This window comes from Pteropus alecto, unplaced genomic scaffold (genome assembly GCF_000325575.1).
Source record: "Pteropus alecto unplaced genomic scaffold, ASM32557v1 scaffold86, whole genome shotgun sequence".
Taxonomy (NCBI): Eukaryota; Metazoa; Chordata; class Mammalia; order Chiroptera; family Pteropodidae; genus Pteropus; species Pteropus alecto.
The window spans coordinates 19,822,467-19,840,861 of NW_006442109.1; the positions used below are offsets into that span (position 1 = coordinate 19,822,467).

The 18,395-nt window shown below is 37.5% G+C and overlaps 2 protein-coding genes and 1 pseudogene across 3 annotated transcripts in view; 2 read left to right on the forward strand and 1 right to left on the reverse strand.

Annotated features, from left to right (window-relative positions):
- ARPP19 (cAMP regulated phosphoprotein 19) overlaps window positions 1-7,261 on the forward strand; it is a 20,191-nt gene extending 12,930 nt beyond the window's left edge. For both annotated transcript variants that reach the window (XM_006920350.3, XM_006920351.3), the window contains exon 4: window positions 3,163-7,261. In XM_006920350.3, the coding sequence (XP_006920412.1) occupies window positions 3,163-3,336 (174 nt within the window). In that variant the 3' untranslated portion in view covers window positions 3,337-7,261. The remainder of the gene's footprint in view (window positions 1-3,162) is intronic.
- A 387-nt stretch (window positions 7,262-7,648) lies between these two features.
- Window positions 7,649-7,768, reverse strand: LOC112469808 (annotated as a pseudogene).
- Window positions 7,769-9,819: 2,051 nt separating this feature from the next.
- MYO5A (myosin VA) overlaps window positions 9,820-18,395 on the forward strand; it is a 165,176-nt gene continuing 156,600 nt past the window's right edge. The window contains exons 1-2 of the mRNA XM_015595836.2: window positions 9,820-9,897; window positions 16,698-16,889. Coding sequence (XP_015451322.1) covers window positions 9,820-9,897; window positions 16,698-16,889 — 270 coding nt within the window. The remainder of the gene's footprint in view (window positions 9,898-16,697; window positions 16,890-18,395) is intronic.

Consider the following 18,395-nt stretch of genomic DNA (forward strand, 5'->3'; position numbering starts at 1 on the left):
TGTTTTGAAATAATACCAAATATATAAAAATGTAAAACCTCTGTTCCTTGAGAAGTAATTTAGTGGGGAAATTATTACAAAAATGATAGTTAATGTCTGTAATTCATAAAGAGATCTTTCAAATGTACAAAAAAAAACCCATTAAGGAGCCCCTAGATAAAGGATTTTAATAGGAAATACAGATACTAAACACCATGAAAAATATTTATCAATGATAGAAATCAGTGAAATGTAAATAAGAACAGTCATACCATAGTATACATACAACTAAATGAGAAAAATACTTAAAATAATAACCACTGGTAAGGTTGAAGTCAGATGTTGCTAATATGCTCTTTGCTGTGTGTAGCATTTAAAATTATTGCTATTGCTGTAGAAAGGGATTTGGATTAAGATTTATAAAAATGTTCATATTCATCGAATGAATAATTTGTGAATTAATCTAAGGGTATAATTTAATATAAGGAAAAGTATTTAAGTTTGAAGATAATCTTTGTAGCTTTAACCATAATTAGAAGCAGCACCACTATTAAGGAGCAGAGAAATAGTTAAATAAATTGTGGTGAGTCAAAAATATATCTTGGAGTTGGTGTCGTAAGTGTAAATAGTTGCAAAGAAAAAATACCACTGAATCAAGAAATAAGTTACAGAATTTGAGAAGGGAGCTCTTAAAGGATTGTTTATTATACCAGAATGTCAATGAATAAACACTTTTATGTTAGATAAATGAAGTCTTAATATTCAACGATATCATTTTCTTCTATGATAAAAGAGTTTTGATTTTTTTTTTTTTTTAAATTAAGTCTGAATCATAGGATCCTGAGTTTTCGTTTTCCTCTGTCATAATAGCAAGCTGGCAAATTGCACTGTATCTTAAGTAGTTTTTCTTCATTTGAGAGGATTGGTTAGATATTATTTATGTTAGGTCCCATTCTGTTTCACTGTACTTGTAAATGTTCCTATAATATGTCAAGGATTGACACCTATTTTAGACTCTTAATAATATGATGTGTGCATAGTGACTATACAGACTATTAAAGGGGGAAGGAATATTGAGAAGCAGAGTTTTAGCCCATGGTTTTTTTCATATGTGGAGTTTGTGAAGTCCCAAGAAAACTGAGAATCCAATTTTAAGAAACATGGTCTTAAAAGTTAAACATTATTGAGGTGATAACTTAGTGTCAGTACAATTATAAATATTGATGTAACTGGGGCCCCTGAATTTGAGTGGGAGGAGGCTTTTATAAGATTGTCATCCGGATGAACCAGATATATTTTAATTTTAGATTTTCACCTAAAAACACAAAATTTAAAAAATTGTTGGAAGGCAGCTAATATTGCCTTCCTAGGCTGTATCTGTCCTAATATGAGAAACATTGGTCTAGTTCACTCTTCTGCCTAGAGCAGTTATAAATGTTAAGCATTGAGTTTAGTTTTGTCTATGGCCACTAAAATAAATTTATTTTATTTTCTCCAAGAAGAGTGGCCTAATCTATAGTTGAGAGCTCCTTATAATGAACTTTTGCTTACTATAAAATAGGTATCGTTAGAAACTGACTTTATTATGTGGAGGATAATCTGCCTAAAATTTGCACTGTGTGGTAAATATCTCATTTGTGCTTTTGACTCAGTAAACAGTTTGGCAGGCTGCTTTGTTCTCTTATTGAGGCTACTAAACTTCAGAAGTAGCTCTCTGATATAAAATGGTGCATAAGAAGTTCTTAGATTTTTTTTTTTTTTTTTTTTTTACTACACTCATGTTAAAACATGCAGAAATGAAGCTGCAGCAAACCTTAGAAGGCCTTGGCCCAATTTTCCTTGTTATTGCTCAATGTATGTATAGTGACATATGAAAAGCGATTTCTAACTTTACACCCTTTGGACTTAGAGCAGGTCTGGCTTATCAAAGAATAGTTCCTAGAGGGTGGCAGCCAATGAAACCTTTTCTCAGGCCACTCAACTATCTTATACTAAACTATGAGTTCCCATCTATTTCATTTGCCACATGAAGTATCTTTGAAGTCTCAGAATTTTTTTCTCCCTCACCCTGTGTCCAGGCCTTCACCTCATACCTGTATCATTCCTTTTTGCCTATCCTAGACTGAGGTTAGGTTTCCCTCCTTTGAGCACCCAAACCACTTTTGTACTTAAAACAGCATGATAGTTGATTTACTTGACTGTTGTCTGTCTCTCGTCTTGGAGTCGTGCATAGCAGACATTCAGTAAAGGTAGGCTAAACATGATAGGGAGAAGTTGGAATTCATCTTTCACTCTGGAACAGATAGCTGAGGTAGATTACTATATTAAGATTGATCTTTAGCTTTCATCACAATTTGTTTTAGTGATGGTTGTTATGTCTCATACTAGAAAGAGTGATAGTTGTACTTACTGTCTTAAATGAAAAACAATTGTAAGATAGGGATATGTACGTTTTAAGTGATAACTAATTTCTAGTGATTTTTCTTCCATTATCCTAGTGTTTATATTTTAATCTTTATTTTTATTTTTCAATTAGAGTTGACACTTAGTATTATATTACGTTAAGGTGTACAGCATAGTGGTTAGACATTTATATAATATATGTTAACTTTAATTTTGATTTTAGTGAACTGCTTTGGTTCAAGTAAATGCTTTAGATTCTTGCAGAAATGCTTGTCCTAGATGACAGTACCAGCAACTATAAATAATAGTTTTGATAACTATAAAGTTTGATTGAAAGTGGGTAATACATCATAAACGCAAGTTGGTGAATTAATGTATTTTTATTTTCAAAATTATTTAAGCAAAAATATCAGCCTGCTTTTTTCATTAGTAAATGAAAGGTTTGCGTTTCACTTTTTAAGTCCAGGACTGTTTATTCATTCCTGGATAGATTGATGAGGTAACTGGTGTCAATCATGAGTGTTCCACACTGAAACCAGAATGATACAAGTAAGCCTGAAGAAGGGGTTCTTGCCTGACTTCTCAGTGTTGACTTGTGCTGGAATTCGCTACAGAGACATAGCTATTTCATCTAATTAATGTTTTTGTTTAAATTTTGTTAGACTAACTTAGTTTGTACTGACAATGTAGGGTCACATCTGTATCTTAAACCAGTGTAACTGCACGTGAAAGCTTTTAAAATCTCATTTGAATTCTTTTTTTTTTTTTTCTTTCTCGTAGCAAAAATATTTTGATTCCGGGGATTACAACATGGCTAAAGCAAAAATGAAGAACAAGCAACTTCCTGCTGCTGCAGCCCCGGATAAGACAGAGGTCACTGGTGACCACATTCCCACTCCACAGGACCTTCCTCAACGGAAACCGTCCCTTGTTGCTAGCAAGCTGGCTGGCTGATTAAAAGAGCTGAACTGCATGAATCTTCTAATTCCCATTATTTTCCCTTAATATGTTACTTCCTATCTTTTTATTTTCTTTCATTCACTAAGTCGTTCGAGAGTGACAGCTTTGCAGGTAGCGGTAGTGTGTGCTGCTCTTGTAAGGGAAGATACATGTGTAGAGATTTTAATTAAGGTGCACTGATTAAAGAACATGTTAGAGCAACATAAAATAATCTACTTGAAAACAATTGTATATATTACCTAACTGCTAGTGTAGGACTGGTCCTAACAACTACTAAGCGAGTTTTACAATTTTAATGTTTTAGCTTTCTTTAATTCCTCTTAATTATATGTAGCTTCTAGTTACTCTTATTTAATATAACCTCTATTGTATTGGTTTCTTCTGTATTTTCCTTTTGTATTTTATAAAACAGAAGTTTAAGACCACAAGTTGGAAGAAAGGACACATATTTCAAATGGATGGGACTTCAAAAGATGTGTATTTCTGTGCTTGAACTTGAATGGCCTTAAACCTCTTTCAGCTTTAACAATAGACGTTTACTTGGGCAATATTTGCCCATTCTGGTGTAACTTATGTGACCCTAGTGCTTAACAGCTGCAGTTGAAGCTAATATTCAGTTCTATAGTTAGAATACCTTTTGTTCAAGATATGAATGAAGTATGCATGTGCATTGACTGTTGAATTCACTTTTGTGCCATTTTTGTAAATACAGTAGTTTTGCACAACCTCTCACAAATGTCTGTATTAATTTCACATATTAAAAAGTAGATGATGTGCCAACCAGAAGCACAAAAGTTCCTACACAAAACCTTGTATGTCATTAGAGCTTTTGTATAGTAAGAGTAGTTTACAATCTTGGGCTTATGGAATACCAAACTGAAATCTTTGCTCAGTCTGCCATAGCTTTTCCATTTGTTACTAATATCCATGACATTCAGTGGCCTTGTGCAAATATGATATGTTGCTTAGGCATATCTTTTGTCCTATGCAGAACATTTCATTTTGACTTTTATGAAAATTGCAATTCTTCGAATTTATATAGATTTCTTAAATGTAGAAACATTTTACTTCCATAGTCAATTTTGGGGACACTAGAATAAAAGGCTTCAATACTCTGCCTCCTGTGGCCCCTCCCCCCCTTTTTTTGTTTGTTTGTTTGCTTTAACTCAGATCATATTGGGCTGTGCTTTTCAGTCTATTCAAAAGCATAGATGTCTATCTTTACTCTTGAAATTTGCTGTGCTGTATTTTATAACACATTAATGATGCTTTCCTTATAATTGCCCAGTTACTTAACCATTCTTAATCCTGTATTACTAATATTTAACAATTGTTTAAATAAAAGGAACTTTATAATGAAACAAATACTTGAGAAGACTGGCCCAGGAACCTATGTCAGGAAGAGCTGGATTCTAGTAAATAATTTTAAGTAATTATGATGAGCTAAGTGAATTAGGCTTGTAACAATTAGAGTAATTTACATGATAGGTGGAACATATTCATATTAAAAACTTAGATATTTTGCTTCTATACATGTCGCTTTAATAAAATAGCAATTTAATTTTACCTGTTTTTTAGTAATAACTTTAACACACTTTATTGGGACAAATTTACTGCTCTTTAAGCGTTCTTCCCATAAGTTGTAATGCTATAGCATGATAATGAGGATCAGTAATCTGAGATGATACTATTTTTCTCTTCATCTTTGACTTGCACAGGGCCTCCCTTTTTGGATCCGAGCATCTTTTCTTGATCTTGGCTCCATTTGTATACTTGCTTTCCTGTGACCCCCAAATCATCATGGATGGTGCCTTGAGCAATAGCACCTGCACTTAAAGACTACCTAACACTCTGAGGAAAGCTTGCTGGTTATCTTTCTGCTCCACCTACCCCAGAAAGCAGAACAGCAACAAAATCAGTAATGTGCTAATTTGTAATTATAAGAATCAGTTATATAGTTATATTCGTGATGGGAGCAAGTAGTTTATTCTAGAATATGTGTAATCATTGTAGGATTTAAGAATTATAAAATACCCCAAAGTAGAATTTCTGTAATATCTAGTCTTTTGTAATGAATAGTTGCAAGCGATCACTATTAAATCTACACATCAGAGAAGATTAATCTGAAAGACCATGTTATTCTTGACCCTGTTAGGACTCTTCCTGTGGTTTTCGAAAAGTGATGTAACTTCTGCCTGAGTTTTAGTTTGTGAAATACAATGATAATATTTAACCTACCTCAAAACTTGTTGAGGATCTGTGAAATACTGAGTAAGTGCCCAAAATAAAATATTGTTGATTGTCTTTTTATTAAAGGTAAATTTCCTCATTAAACCAACCTGCCTTCTGTAAAGTCACAGTGCTTAAAATCTCAGGATTTTCCATTAGGAAAGACCTGTCATTAAGGATTTGTAGGTATAATCGCTTAGCCTCCATTATTGGTGCTTGGGATAGAGAGGTTTTAAATTTTTCTATTTTTTGTTCTGCCTCAAAGCTCAGTTTATTGAAGACATATTTGCAGGCTGTTTCGCCATTACTCAAATGAAGATTTTGATTAGATGAGATTAATCATAATTGTCCATTTCTATGATTTCAGAGTTGTAGTTTGAGAAATGGCTAATTATAATCATTGTCCTGTTTGTTATAAATTAGTGCTGAAATAAACCGAAGTTGGAGAGAACGAATTCTTCATGAAAATTGATTAATGTCTGAAATAAATTACCCATTTCATGTCTAGTAGCTCCTACTTGTAAGTACAGTTTTGAGAAACATTTCAGTTTTGAAAGTTACAACTGAATAAAATGTAGTTCTTGGCACGTTGGGATAGTAAGGATTGTTGGATTGTTTTGATGGATTGGAAAGAGCATGTTTTCAGTCTATTTACAAGTTATTCAATCCTCTTGTGCTGCTGACCTAAAAATAAGTCTTAACTATTCATCAAAGGAGGCCTAGTAAGGCCTCTACTTGTTAGTACTTCAATTGGAATTAGCAGCTCTTTTTACTTGATGTAACAAAACTATACCTCTAATATATTTATTGATCCTTTTTACAAAATCAGACATATATTCTTTCTCAAGCCAAATAGTGAAGTTTTATTAAAGCTGAAATGTAATCTCCACTTAAATTGTGCTCTAAACTTGGTATTTGGTGATCCAGGGGCAGGTAGCCTATAGGAAGAGCACATCCGAGTGGCAAAGAAGTTTCTCTGGTGGCCTTTTCACATTCCCCAACATTCAAACACATTTCTACTCTTCATTTTCCTAATTCACCTCATTTTACTTCATCCCCCATCCCAGCTTTCTTAAGCTTCCTAATGGCTTTCATTAAATGATGTTTGGGGCTGATGAATTATCTATCTGTCCTTAATATCCTTCCCAGTAGATTACAATTAAAGACACATTTTTAGATTTCTAGAACACTATCCTAATCTGGATAATGACTATTTTGAGCTACTGTCCCAACTTTGGAACTCAGCATACACACTGCCAATCTTCCCCACCACACCTTATAAAGTTGAGATAAATCTCATTCCGGGATTGTTAATCTTAAGAATGAAAACTGATTTTAATAACTTGCTAGTTTCAGCCTTTTAAGTAGGTAGATCTATGGGTTTTATTCTACAAATCACTGGTGGTCATAACCATTAATGTATGTTTGTATTATGTTATTAACTAAAAAGCATTTGAAAGAAAACATCTAATTCCTTTAATATGCCCTCAAATCTGTTATTGCATATCATTTGTAATGCAATAGGACACTTTGCCTGTACTAAAAGGGCCAAGAGTTTAATGCCTTTTTTGTTGAACATGTCTATAGTGTCGGCAAGTTAATGCTGAAATTTGTCAAATAGCCCTTCCAAAATTATACTTGTGAAATATACAGAAAAATAAATTGATCTACTTACTTTCTATTGATTAAATTTGTAGTTTTTGTGTCATTTAAATATATTGTTTTTCAGAAGATTTCTGAAGTTGATCTTTTTTAGATTTAGGCTCCTATATACAGAAAGAATTTGACTTTTGTAGTCTTCGGTTTTGTTTTAATGAGATCTAGCTGTTAATGTTTATATTTGTAAAGGCTTTGTGATTAAGGTAACATTAAATGTTTACAGATTGTGAGTCTTCATGTCATGATAAAATACTAGTACAATACTGTCAGGTAAATAAGACAGCTTACATTCTGAGAAATATAATATATTACATAAAATTTAATGCAGGGTAAAAAGCATTACATTTCTTTTTTTTTAGGTGAGGCAACCCTTGCTTGACCTCAGATTGCAAGGACCTTGTCAGTGTTTTATTTTCTGCACCTACAGCACCTGGTCTTCCTTCGATAGTCTCCCATCCAAGTACTAACCAGGCCCGACCCTGCTTAGCTTCTGAGATCAGACGAGATCTGGCTTGTTCAGGGTAGCATGGCTATCGACAAAAGTATTACATTTCTTAAGAGGTATAAAATGAGTTATTCAACTTGGATAAATGGGATGAGTAATAGATCGGAAAAGTTTTAGAGTTGACTAAGAAATGGGTTGGGGAAAAGGGAGGAAGACGACCATTTTAGGTAGAGGAAATGTTATTTTCAAATAGACAAGGAGGTGGGAAAATGTGGACATGTGTAAGGATGTTTGGAGAACATGACATGTGAAGGAACTCTTGATTTTTCTCCCTAACATTGCCCTTTCCTCCACCAGCCTTCATCTGAAGTACTCAGACCAATCTTGGAGTGATTCTTGATTGCTCAGAGGCTGCGACCAACGTCCACCAAAATCTAGTTAATTAGTTCATTTCTTGCCACTGCTGGCACCATACCCCAAGCCACTAATATTTCTTACCTGGATAACTGCTGTAGTTCCTAACACATCACTTTCCACTCTTGCTTCCTTGTTCATGCTACCAATCCCTTTACACCACCCTACTTCCATTCTTGATATATAACCTCTTAAAATGTTCTAAGCTCATTCCTATTCCTGTTCAACACTCGTTTTCCATCAAACACTCCCTGGTTCATAGGTTGGCGGGCTCCTTTTCATTCTGATCTCAGGTCAACTTTTAACTTCCTTAGCCAGAGGTTGAATTCTTTATTGTATCCTTAGCATCTAGAAACAGCTTATAGGTACTCAAATACTTGTAGAATAAAATAGAATACTAGGTTGGAAAAGTAAGTTTAAGGACATGGATGCAGAGAGGATGCTCAATTCTCGGTCTCAGCCATGTCAGTGAAGGATGCCTGTATACTCAGTGTTTCTTTGAGAAAGTGGTCAAAGAGCTTTGCTCTTGCAAACCTCACATCAGCTGAAATTGTTATACCTGATTGTCCATGGTGAAGATGTATTAACTATTCACTGCTTCTCTACTCTTTCTTGTGATCATAAACTTGCATGCATTCTGCATCTGATTTCTAAGTTTCTTTACTGCTCCTTTACCAATAACTTAGGCTGATCAATGTATTGTAAGCTCTTGCTTTTCTTCTTCTTTACAAGCTAATTTTTCTAATGACTTTGTTTATAAATGGAAGTTGCTATTTGTTTGAATTACTGCAGAAATGATCAGTGTAGAGCAGCCATATTTTAACAAGGATAAAGGTCAGAATCAAACACCACTGGGCAACTTTCCGCCAGGCCACACTTGTTATAGAACACAAACTTTTCATATCCTACTCAATTCTCAGCCACTTCACTATCAGTATTATGAGAAGCCGCAATCACTATGAATGTACTTGCTGAAAGATAAGTAAAATATTAGTTCTTTTTAATTGGCAGACAGTTGTACTGCTTGTAAGACATCTGTCTTGAATACCTGTATATGAATTAGATGTATGGCTCGTGTTGCCAGCTGGAGTAATTAAGATGGTCACATATTGTATTCTTACCAAGTTTATTTTCTGACAGGTTTATATGTACACTTTAAAGTTCTATTCATTATATTTGTTTCACATATTGTAACTCCTGGATGTATTCTATTACAGTATGGCTAGCTGATCACAATATATTCACATTCCCATGAGAGATCTGTTCTACAGGAGTCAGAAGCAGAGGGAGGAATACATTTCAATAAGAAGATGGTCTGCAGTGTGGAGTGTAGCAGAGCAGTGAGAAGAGTGGGAAAATGCCAGCAGATATGGAAATTGATATCACTCATCATTTGGAGAGAGCAATTTCAATGAAGGCATATGTGGCAGAGAAAGAAGGGGGGTGATAAATGACTGAAGATGCATTAGTAGTGAGCATGTTTTTTTGAGAGATTCTGATGTACATGAAAAGGTAAAGTTTTTGGTTTCGCTTTTAAATGGGGAAAGATTGGAGTATGGTTATAGGCAAAACAAAAAATAAAGAAAAACGATGTAGAGGAGGCAAGAAGGCAAGCACTGGGATCAAGAGCATGCGTGAAGAGATCAGCTTTGACATGCCTTCCACAGAGTCAGGATGAATGACCAGAGGCACTAGAGGAGAGTGCTCACTGAATGACCTTAGTCTCGTACATGAAAAAGCAGGTGGTGAGGTCATTTTCAAGAGAACTGAATGGAACAAATGCCATCAAGCGGGGTATCAGTCATAAGGTAAATATGTGGGAAAGAATGATAGAACCAAAAGTTGCTTCTATAAAATTGTTAGACCCTGCTCCTTTCAGCTTTTTAGAAAATTAAAATCATACTTGAATGTGATTCTGAACTCAGGTATAGTGTAGGAAGACAGTGAAAAGCTAAGAATCACAAAATAGACCTCTACTACTGGTTTACCTTTCTAGAGGGAGAACTTGAAATAGTCAAGCTGTTTAGTGTTTTCTTTTTTCCGATAGTTGCCTCCATAACTCTCAATATGTTCATACCACTGTTTCTCAATTTCTTCATTTTAGGCATAAAGTACTGGTTTTGGAGAATGATAGATGAAGATTTAGCTTATAACACTTCCTACCTTCCTCCCTCAGAAACTTCTAGGATCATAATATCACTAATTTTGATTCCTTTATAGTGTTTCTTTATAATGTCAAATAATGTATTTTCACCTTTATTTCTTATTTTATTGGCTGTCAACAGTATTTCTTAACTGCGTACTGTTAAGATGACAATATTAACACCTATCCTTCTGACTCCCCTCCTCTCAATTTTTGTCATCTGTTTACATTATCAAGGTTAATATTTACATTCTATTTTATAATCGTTAATAGTACTTTATAGGTCGATAGATATTCACTGAAGATCACAATTTATGCTATGATTACAATTCCTTACATAACTTTTGAGGGTTGGTTTTTTTTTTTTTTTTTTGGTGTTTCTATTTTTTCCCTTTATACTTTTGGTCTCTATCATAGCCACTATTATTTGGTCTTCCATCATATCAAATATTCTATGAATTCTTCCTTTCGCTTCAGAAGACTCTCCCCTGGAGGCCACTTCTTCCTTCATTCTGAACTTGTTGCTCCCTTATCCTAAAAAACAGCCGTCATCTTGGGACTTGCTGCACTCCTGAACTGACTGAATTCATTATTGTCTAGATTCTATGTAAGGCAACCATTGCTTTTTGCCTTTGTCTTATGTCAAGTCTCCTAAAAGAAGTGGAAGTTCTTTATTCAAAAAAAAAAAAATGTGAATAGTTATATGCATCATAAATATCTTTCCCCAATCTGCGCTCATCTTGTCTTAGTTGGGATGTCTGTTAATACACTCTTATGTTTTAGAACTTATTTCAAACATACCTTTGTGAAAACTTAATATTCTCCTCCCCCATGTGTAAACTGTTCCATCCTCCAAGACACAATAATCATTTCCACATAATACTTTTAGCACTTAATCACAATGCATTCTAATTCCCTTCATTCAGTTATCTTCCTTTCCATGAAAGGTATCTTACGATTTTGCTCTAGCACTTAGCACAGTGCCTGGCCATAGAAAGTACCAGTAGTGTTTTCTGAAAGACATACACCTTTGAGAGTGTAGCCATTCCCATTCACCCCTGTTACACCACTCTCTCACGGTCAGGGTTCTCAATCACAAATTCACAACTCTGGCTCCTTGAGTCAGATCACAGAAAATTGTTGGAATGCTAGAGAAATAGTCGATATAAATCTTTCAGGACAAATCCCAGAAACATGCTACAGCAATGGACTAATATGGAAAGTGCTGCTGCTATTGCCACTACCACCGCCACCAAACATTGAAAGCCAGGAGCCCAACTTTGATGTAACTAACCATTGTTGTCCCCAAATTGGCCACCTCTGCTGCCACCATTGACAAATGGGGATTCTGGGTAGAGCCTATTTCTTGTATCCTACATATCATAAGACTTGTGCAGATGAATCTATTAAAGTAGGTCATGTGACTGTATCCAAGCTGCAAAAGAGGTGAGAATTTGAATCCTGCTTTTTCTTTCAGGAGGCAGGACTAATACAGAAATTTTCCTAAAGCACAGAAAAGAGGACAGGTAAACAAATTTGACAGATACCATATCTTCCTATATAGCTCCAACTGCTAAAACTTACTGGATTTCATTAACCAATGTCATCATAAAAAAATTAATTAATTTAAAATAATAATAATATCCTAAAATTGTACAGTCCAGTCCAGTTGCCAATACACTTTCCCATTTGTTTCATTTGAACCCCTCAACAACAATAGACACATAAATTGTTCTGGTTTTGCTGATTGAAAAGAAAGATAGGCACAGGTTTCTCACTGTTGGAGAATTTATGGATAAGCCAGGGGAGGAGGCTAGAATGATTTTTGTGGTGATGGATTAGAGTTGGAGACATTAATGTGAACTAACGTTTAGCTTAATACAGGTTTCTACATATAGAAATATATATAGGTATGTATACATTTGCTCTATGGTTAAGAAGGCCTAGAAGCAACAATACCCCAAGAGCAATGAAGCCCAGATCTTAGTTTCTAATCCAACTCTCCAATGAAAGGAACCATTTTTCCTTGGAGAAATGGCTAGATTCTAAGACCGTAGAGGAAATATATAAGATGAGCCTGTAGCATCTTGCAGCGCTAGAAAGTAAGGAAGTGCTCCAAAAAAAAAAGGAAAAAAAAACCCTCCCACAATGATGGGGTGTATGTCGAAAGGACACAGGAACCAACTGAAAGAGCTCCCAGTCACCGAAGCAAGAACAATTTGAGCAACACAACAAGGTACTACCAGATTATAACCAAAAGTATAAAATGAATACTTATGAGTCTATACTTACATAAATAAATGATTGAATGAATAAATGAGGGGCATTAAGACAAATTGCCCATATACAAGAATTCTACATTATGTAGGTAGTCTGTTCTCAAGGAGGTAAAATATAACTCCCTACCCCTTCAATGTGGGCTGCATACAGTGACTTCATTCAAAAGAATATGGAAAGGGTCCTGTATTAGTTGGCCAGGGCTGCCATAAAGTACAACAGAACTAGATGGTTTAAATAACATAAATTTACTTTCACATTTCTGGAGGCTAGACATTCAGGATCAAGATGTTGGCAAGTTTGGTTTCTTCTGAGGCCTCTTCCGTTAGCTTGCAGTTGGCCATCTGCTCCCTGTCTTCACATGGTCTTCCCTCTGTACATGTCTGTGTCTTAATCTCCTCTTCTAAGGACATCAGGCATGGTTTATTAAGGTGCAATTGACCTCATTTTAACTTAATTGCCTTTTTAAAGACTCAAAATACAGTCACATTCTGAGTTAATAGGGGTGAGGACTTCAACTTATGAATTTTGAGGGGACACAATTCAGCCTATTACAGGGGCAAAAGAATAACTACAATGGAGAAACTTGATAAGCACTACCTGAGCCAATGATCAAGGTGAATATCCACAGTGATGGCATGTTGATAGTATGCCCCTCGATGTGATGTGATAAAAATGCCGCTTTACCTCTGTGGTCTTCCTCACAAAAACCTATAACTCCAGTCTAATCAAGACAAATCCTAACTGAGGGACATTCTAAAAATACTTGACCAGTACTACTCAAAATTGTCATCGAAAACAAGGAAAGAAGGAAATTGTCAGCCAAGAAGATCCGAATGAGACATGACAACTAAATGTAATGTCGTATCTTGGATAGAATCCTGGAACGAAAAGGACATAAGGTAAAAACTTCGGAAATCCGAATAAACTATGGGCTTTAGTTAGTGTTAACATATAAACAGTGGTTCATTAATTCTAACAAATGTACCATACTAATGTAAGTTGTTAATAATAAGGCAAACTGGCTGTAGGGTGTGTTAATCTGTTTGGACTGCTATAACGAAATACCATTATAGGCTGGGTGGCTGATAAACAACACCAGTTTATGTCTCAGTTCTGGAGGCTGGGAATCCAAGATCAAGGTGCCAGCAGATGTGGTGTCTGGTAAGAGCTGGCTTACTCTTAGATGACTGTCTTTTCACTATAGCCTCAGGTAGTGGAAGGGGTGAGGGAGCCTTCTAGAGCCTCTTTTATAAGCGCACTAATGCCGTTCATGGGAGCTCCCCCATCATGACTTCATCACCTCTCGGAGGCCCCACTTTCTACTACTATCACCTGGAGATTAGGGGTTCGACATGAATGGGGGGAGGTGGTGAACATTCAGTTTCTTGCATGGGGTATATGGGAACTCTGTAGTACCTTTGTAATTTTTCTATAAATCTAAACCTGTTCTAAAATTATTTTTTTAAGTTTATATATATATGTATGTATGTATATATATACATACACATACACATATATATAAAGGCTCACGTTGACTAGGTGGCTTGCCTCCGGTTAGAACTGGGACTAGAATTTAGGTCATCTGAACCTAAGTCATTTTCACTACTGCAGAGCTTCCGCTACAAGCACATGGAAGGCAGGTATGTGTCTGGTTGTTGGAAGTACAAGATGAGAGTGACTAGTAAGTCCATACTTAAAATCAAGTAATTCAGGAGGATCAAGGCAATACAAAGCAGGCGAGTGTTATGGATTTGGGCCGAAAGTATTTAAAGATCCAGAATAATCAGCTGATAGAAGGAATCAGGTACCATGGAACGAGGCATAGAGGTACAAAGGCTAGTCAAATAGCAGGTGGTCAGCACGCAGGCTAGAAAACTGGGAACAAAGGGCCAGAGATCAGATATTTTAGGAAACACTAGGTCAGAATCTAGAATTAGGGTAATATGTACAGGAATAAAAATAATCATACCTTTTGAGTTAAGTAATGTGCTTTTTACTCTTTTTGCCTGGGGAGCCATAAGGTACAGCTAGGCCTAAGCTCACAGATGAGAGGAAGCTAGGATAATTGGCTGGAGTGGGTCAGAGAAGGGGTGGAGGAGCTGGGAGTTCCTCATGCCAGCCTTCTATTGTCTAAAATTCTTTCAGGTTAGTCTTGCTCTATTCTTAACTTTGTTTTTCCTGCTTCTGAGCCTAGTTCCCTCACTGTTCCTTTACATATCTCTCAATCAGAAGTGACCTCGCATCCACATTACCATTTGGGTCTTTCAATTATCTATTTGGGATTCTTCCCTGCTCACTCAAATGTCACCTATGCCCAGTGCCAAGTCCTCTGAAACATTAAATATTATGATATGTAAATGCCAACTAATGAACTATAATCAGTAACACAGTACTTTGCCTCTGCCTCTAGAATTTGGACTGATCTTACAGAATTAGAATTACTACTTTATATGACCATGCAACATAAACTTCCGTTTCCCCTACCCCTGAGGCTACCTGTTGCAGTGAGCTAGTTCCCCCAGGCCAGGGACCCTATTTCATGAATCTCTATCTTTATTATCTTAACTGCTGGGATATAATAGGCCCTCAATAAAACTGTTTTTTAAAATTTGAATAAAGCAATGACCACCCTGCTACAATTGCTGGTTGCTCCACATTCTATCTTTTCTGTTTAGTTTTTTTTTTTTTTTGCCATGGGTTGAATTGTGTCCCCGCCAAAAAGATGTTCAAGTCCTAACTGCCAGTATCTGTGAATGAGATCTTATTTGGAAATATGGTCTTTGCAGATGATCAAGTTAAGATGAGGTCATTATGATGGGCCCCAATCCAACATGACTCTGTCCTTATGAAAAGGAGAAATTTGGACCCAGAGACATGCATGCACACAGGGAGAACACCATGCGAAGGTGAAGACAGAGATCAGGGTGATGAAACAGAAGCCACTGAATGCCAAAGATTGCTAGCAAACCACTGGGATGTACGAGAGAAGGATGGAACAGATTCTCCCTTCCAGCTCCCAGAAGGCGCCAATTCTGCAGGCACCTTGGTCTGGGACTTTTAGCCTCCAGATCATACAGCATGTTACTGTTATGCCACCCAGTTTGTGGCACTTTATTACCTCAGCCCTAGCAAACTAATGCACTTAATCACTTTCACCGTCTACCTTTCTAATTGTCTGTCTCCCTAATCAGAATGTAAGCTCCATGGGGTCAGGGATTTTATGTGTTTTGTTCACTCATGAACCCTGAGCATGTAGAACAGTTTCTGGTACATCGTGGCTCTCAGTATTTGTTGAAACAAAGTCATCCACGAATATTTTGGAAGAGAAGGATTTTTCACATTAACTTAGACATTGTTTTTATTTGAAAATGATCTATGTGAAAACATTCCCAATTATAAAGCAATAATTGAGAACTTTATCAATTTAAAATAAAGTCTACAATGTCCTGGGGCTCTTCTTTGGGAGGGGGATATCCTAAACCCTCAGAAGTTATTACTATTGCTGGTTTATTGCTGGTCGACTAATGACAAAGTGCTTGGGACTGTGAATGTACATGGATAAGATAGGGGAAGACAGCCATCAGTGTTCCTTGCTTCTTCTGCCTTGTAAATCTACTCTTCTTCTGAATGATGTGAAGTAAAGTCAAGGGTAGAAAACCATTCTCTTCCTCATCCCTACTACCTTCCTCTGAGTAGTGTCCCCAGATATGGCTGTGGTTGAATGCATGTGTTCAGGAATTAAAAGAGAATAATTCTCATTTCTTTTTTCTCCCTGTCATTTAAAAAACGAAACAAAACCAAAACACTCAAATTTATAAGGCCCTTTCAGTTTTTTAGTGTTCTCTCAGTGTAGTGGAAGAAAGTTTTCCTCAGGTCTCGTGGGGTCTCTGGCAGTGTCTGGAAATTAAACTGACAAAGACAGATTAACAGGAAAGAGGCATACAAATTTATATTGTTTTATGTGACACAGGAGCCTTCATAAGGAGATGAAAACCCAAAGAAATGGCAAAACCTGCTTGCTTTTATGTTAGGTTCAACAAAGAGAAGCAATTGTGAAAAAGTGACTAAACTGTGGGTAGGGCTAAAGGAAGATAAAAATTATTCTAACAAGGTTCTGTTTGTATAGAATTTGCTTAGTCTCTACTTCTTGTCCTTGATAAAAATGTTACTTTCATTTTGTTATAGGGAGGATATCTTATAGGAATTTCATCTTCTGCTTTTAAGAAAAAGGAGGACGGTCAGAGTGTTTTTTCTATATTTGCTGTTTTTCAAGTGCCCCTTGAAATCATCAATATGTCCAAGCAGCATACCCTGGGAGAACGTGCCCTGAACTCCTTCATCATCAGCACACTAAGCATTTCTCAACAGTTCTGGGTGGTAGGCATTTTCTCAAGGGCAAAAAACCAAGAGTGGTTGTGAGCACTTACACAGGGCATGAAGGAACTGCAAGGAGTAGAATTCAGGCCTCTTAAATTTCAACCCAGTGCCCTTTCTGTTATACTGGTCATAATTGCATATGTTTTCTATTTTTGTGTCTGGGCAATAAGAGTGGGCTGCCAAAACATGAAACGGATTTGGTATTAGAATTAGAAGGAACACAGTGAATTCTGCAGGACTTTGTACTCTGTAGCCTTTACCTCTGGCATCTCTGAAGAGACTGTGGGCAGTGAGCAAGGGGAGGAGAGTTCCAGGGAATGAGGATGGGCCCCAAGTGTCCCCCTTGGTCAATGGTCCTCCTTCAAACACACATGCAGGACACACACAATCAAGGGCTCCAACCTCAAGTGATGGTCTTGATAAAAACCATACCAGATTTCCATGACCGGCACGGGGCACCTCTTAGAGTTAAAATAAGAAAGATGAGCACACTAAAAAGAAGCTGGGATGAAAAAATAGGGAGAATGACCAACCAGGAATGAAGGTGTGGATGGGAAGGAGGCAGAGGGCGAAGAACGCATGGGGGTGGGAGAGCAAAGACCGCATTCTCATTGTCTGATGTGCAAGGATAATACTGAGTAGATTGAATGCTGCTTCTGAGATTTCTTCGACCTTTCAATACAGAGCTACATTGCAGGTGTAGACCCTCCACGAAAGTCCTCAGGTGGCATCCAGATCAGCTTCAGCATGATTATATATGATGTGAATGATCACTGGAGAACGGGACTAGGAAGAAGGCTGGGCAAGAGGGTGGTGGCACCTCTATAAACACACAGGCCTAGGATCAAGGTAGGCTCCTGGGTCTGCCCCCTGGGGCCATCTCGTTTCAAGGCTCATTTAAGTTTCTGTCGTTTCAAACAGGCCACTAAGCTCTGACATGACGAAACGACCCTGCTGCAGAGGCCGAGGTGTTCCAGATGACCTTGGTGAGCCTCTCAGATTCCTGGTTCTCACTCACTCCCAGACGTCTGCTGCACACAAGGCTTTTCTGGAATTCTGGGTTATTCGATGACCTTCCAAGAAGTCTCCCTCCAAATCCTTTACCTAGAAATGCTTGTTAGAACAGGAGAAGTAGTCTGGAGACTCTGAGTCGTTTACCTGGACACCCTCAGTGACACCAGCTACCGCCACCCCTCTCGGGGGCCTGGTCTATTCTGCACTGGCCAGGGCTCACTTCGGGTAGGGGGCGTCCGGGGTGCGACACGCCCCCGGGGCGTTGTGCCGCCGGGGGGTGTCCAAGGGCAGCGCGGACTGGCCCGCTGCTGATGCTCGGAGCCCACAGCCGATGGGAGGCAGCGTGAGCTCGAGAGAGCCCGGAGCAGCCGCGGTGACCGCGCTGGAGCAGCCTCCTCCCGCTCCCACAATGCACAGGGCGGCGGCGGCTGCAGCATCACCCTCCGCCGAGGGGCTGCGCGGCGACTCCGAGGATCCCGGGCACGCGGAGCG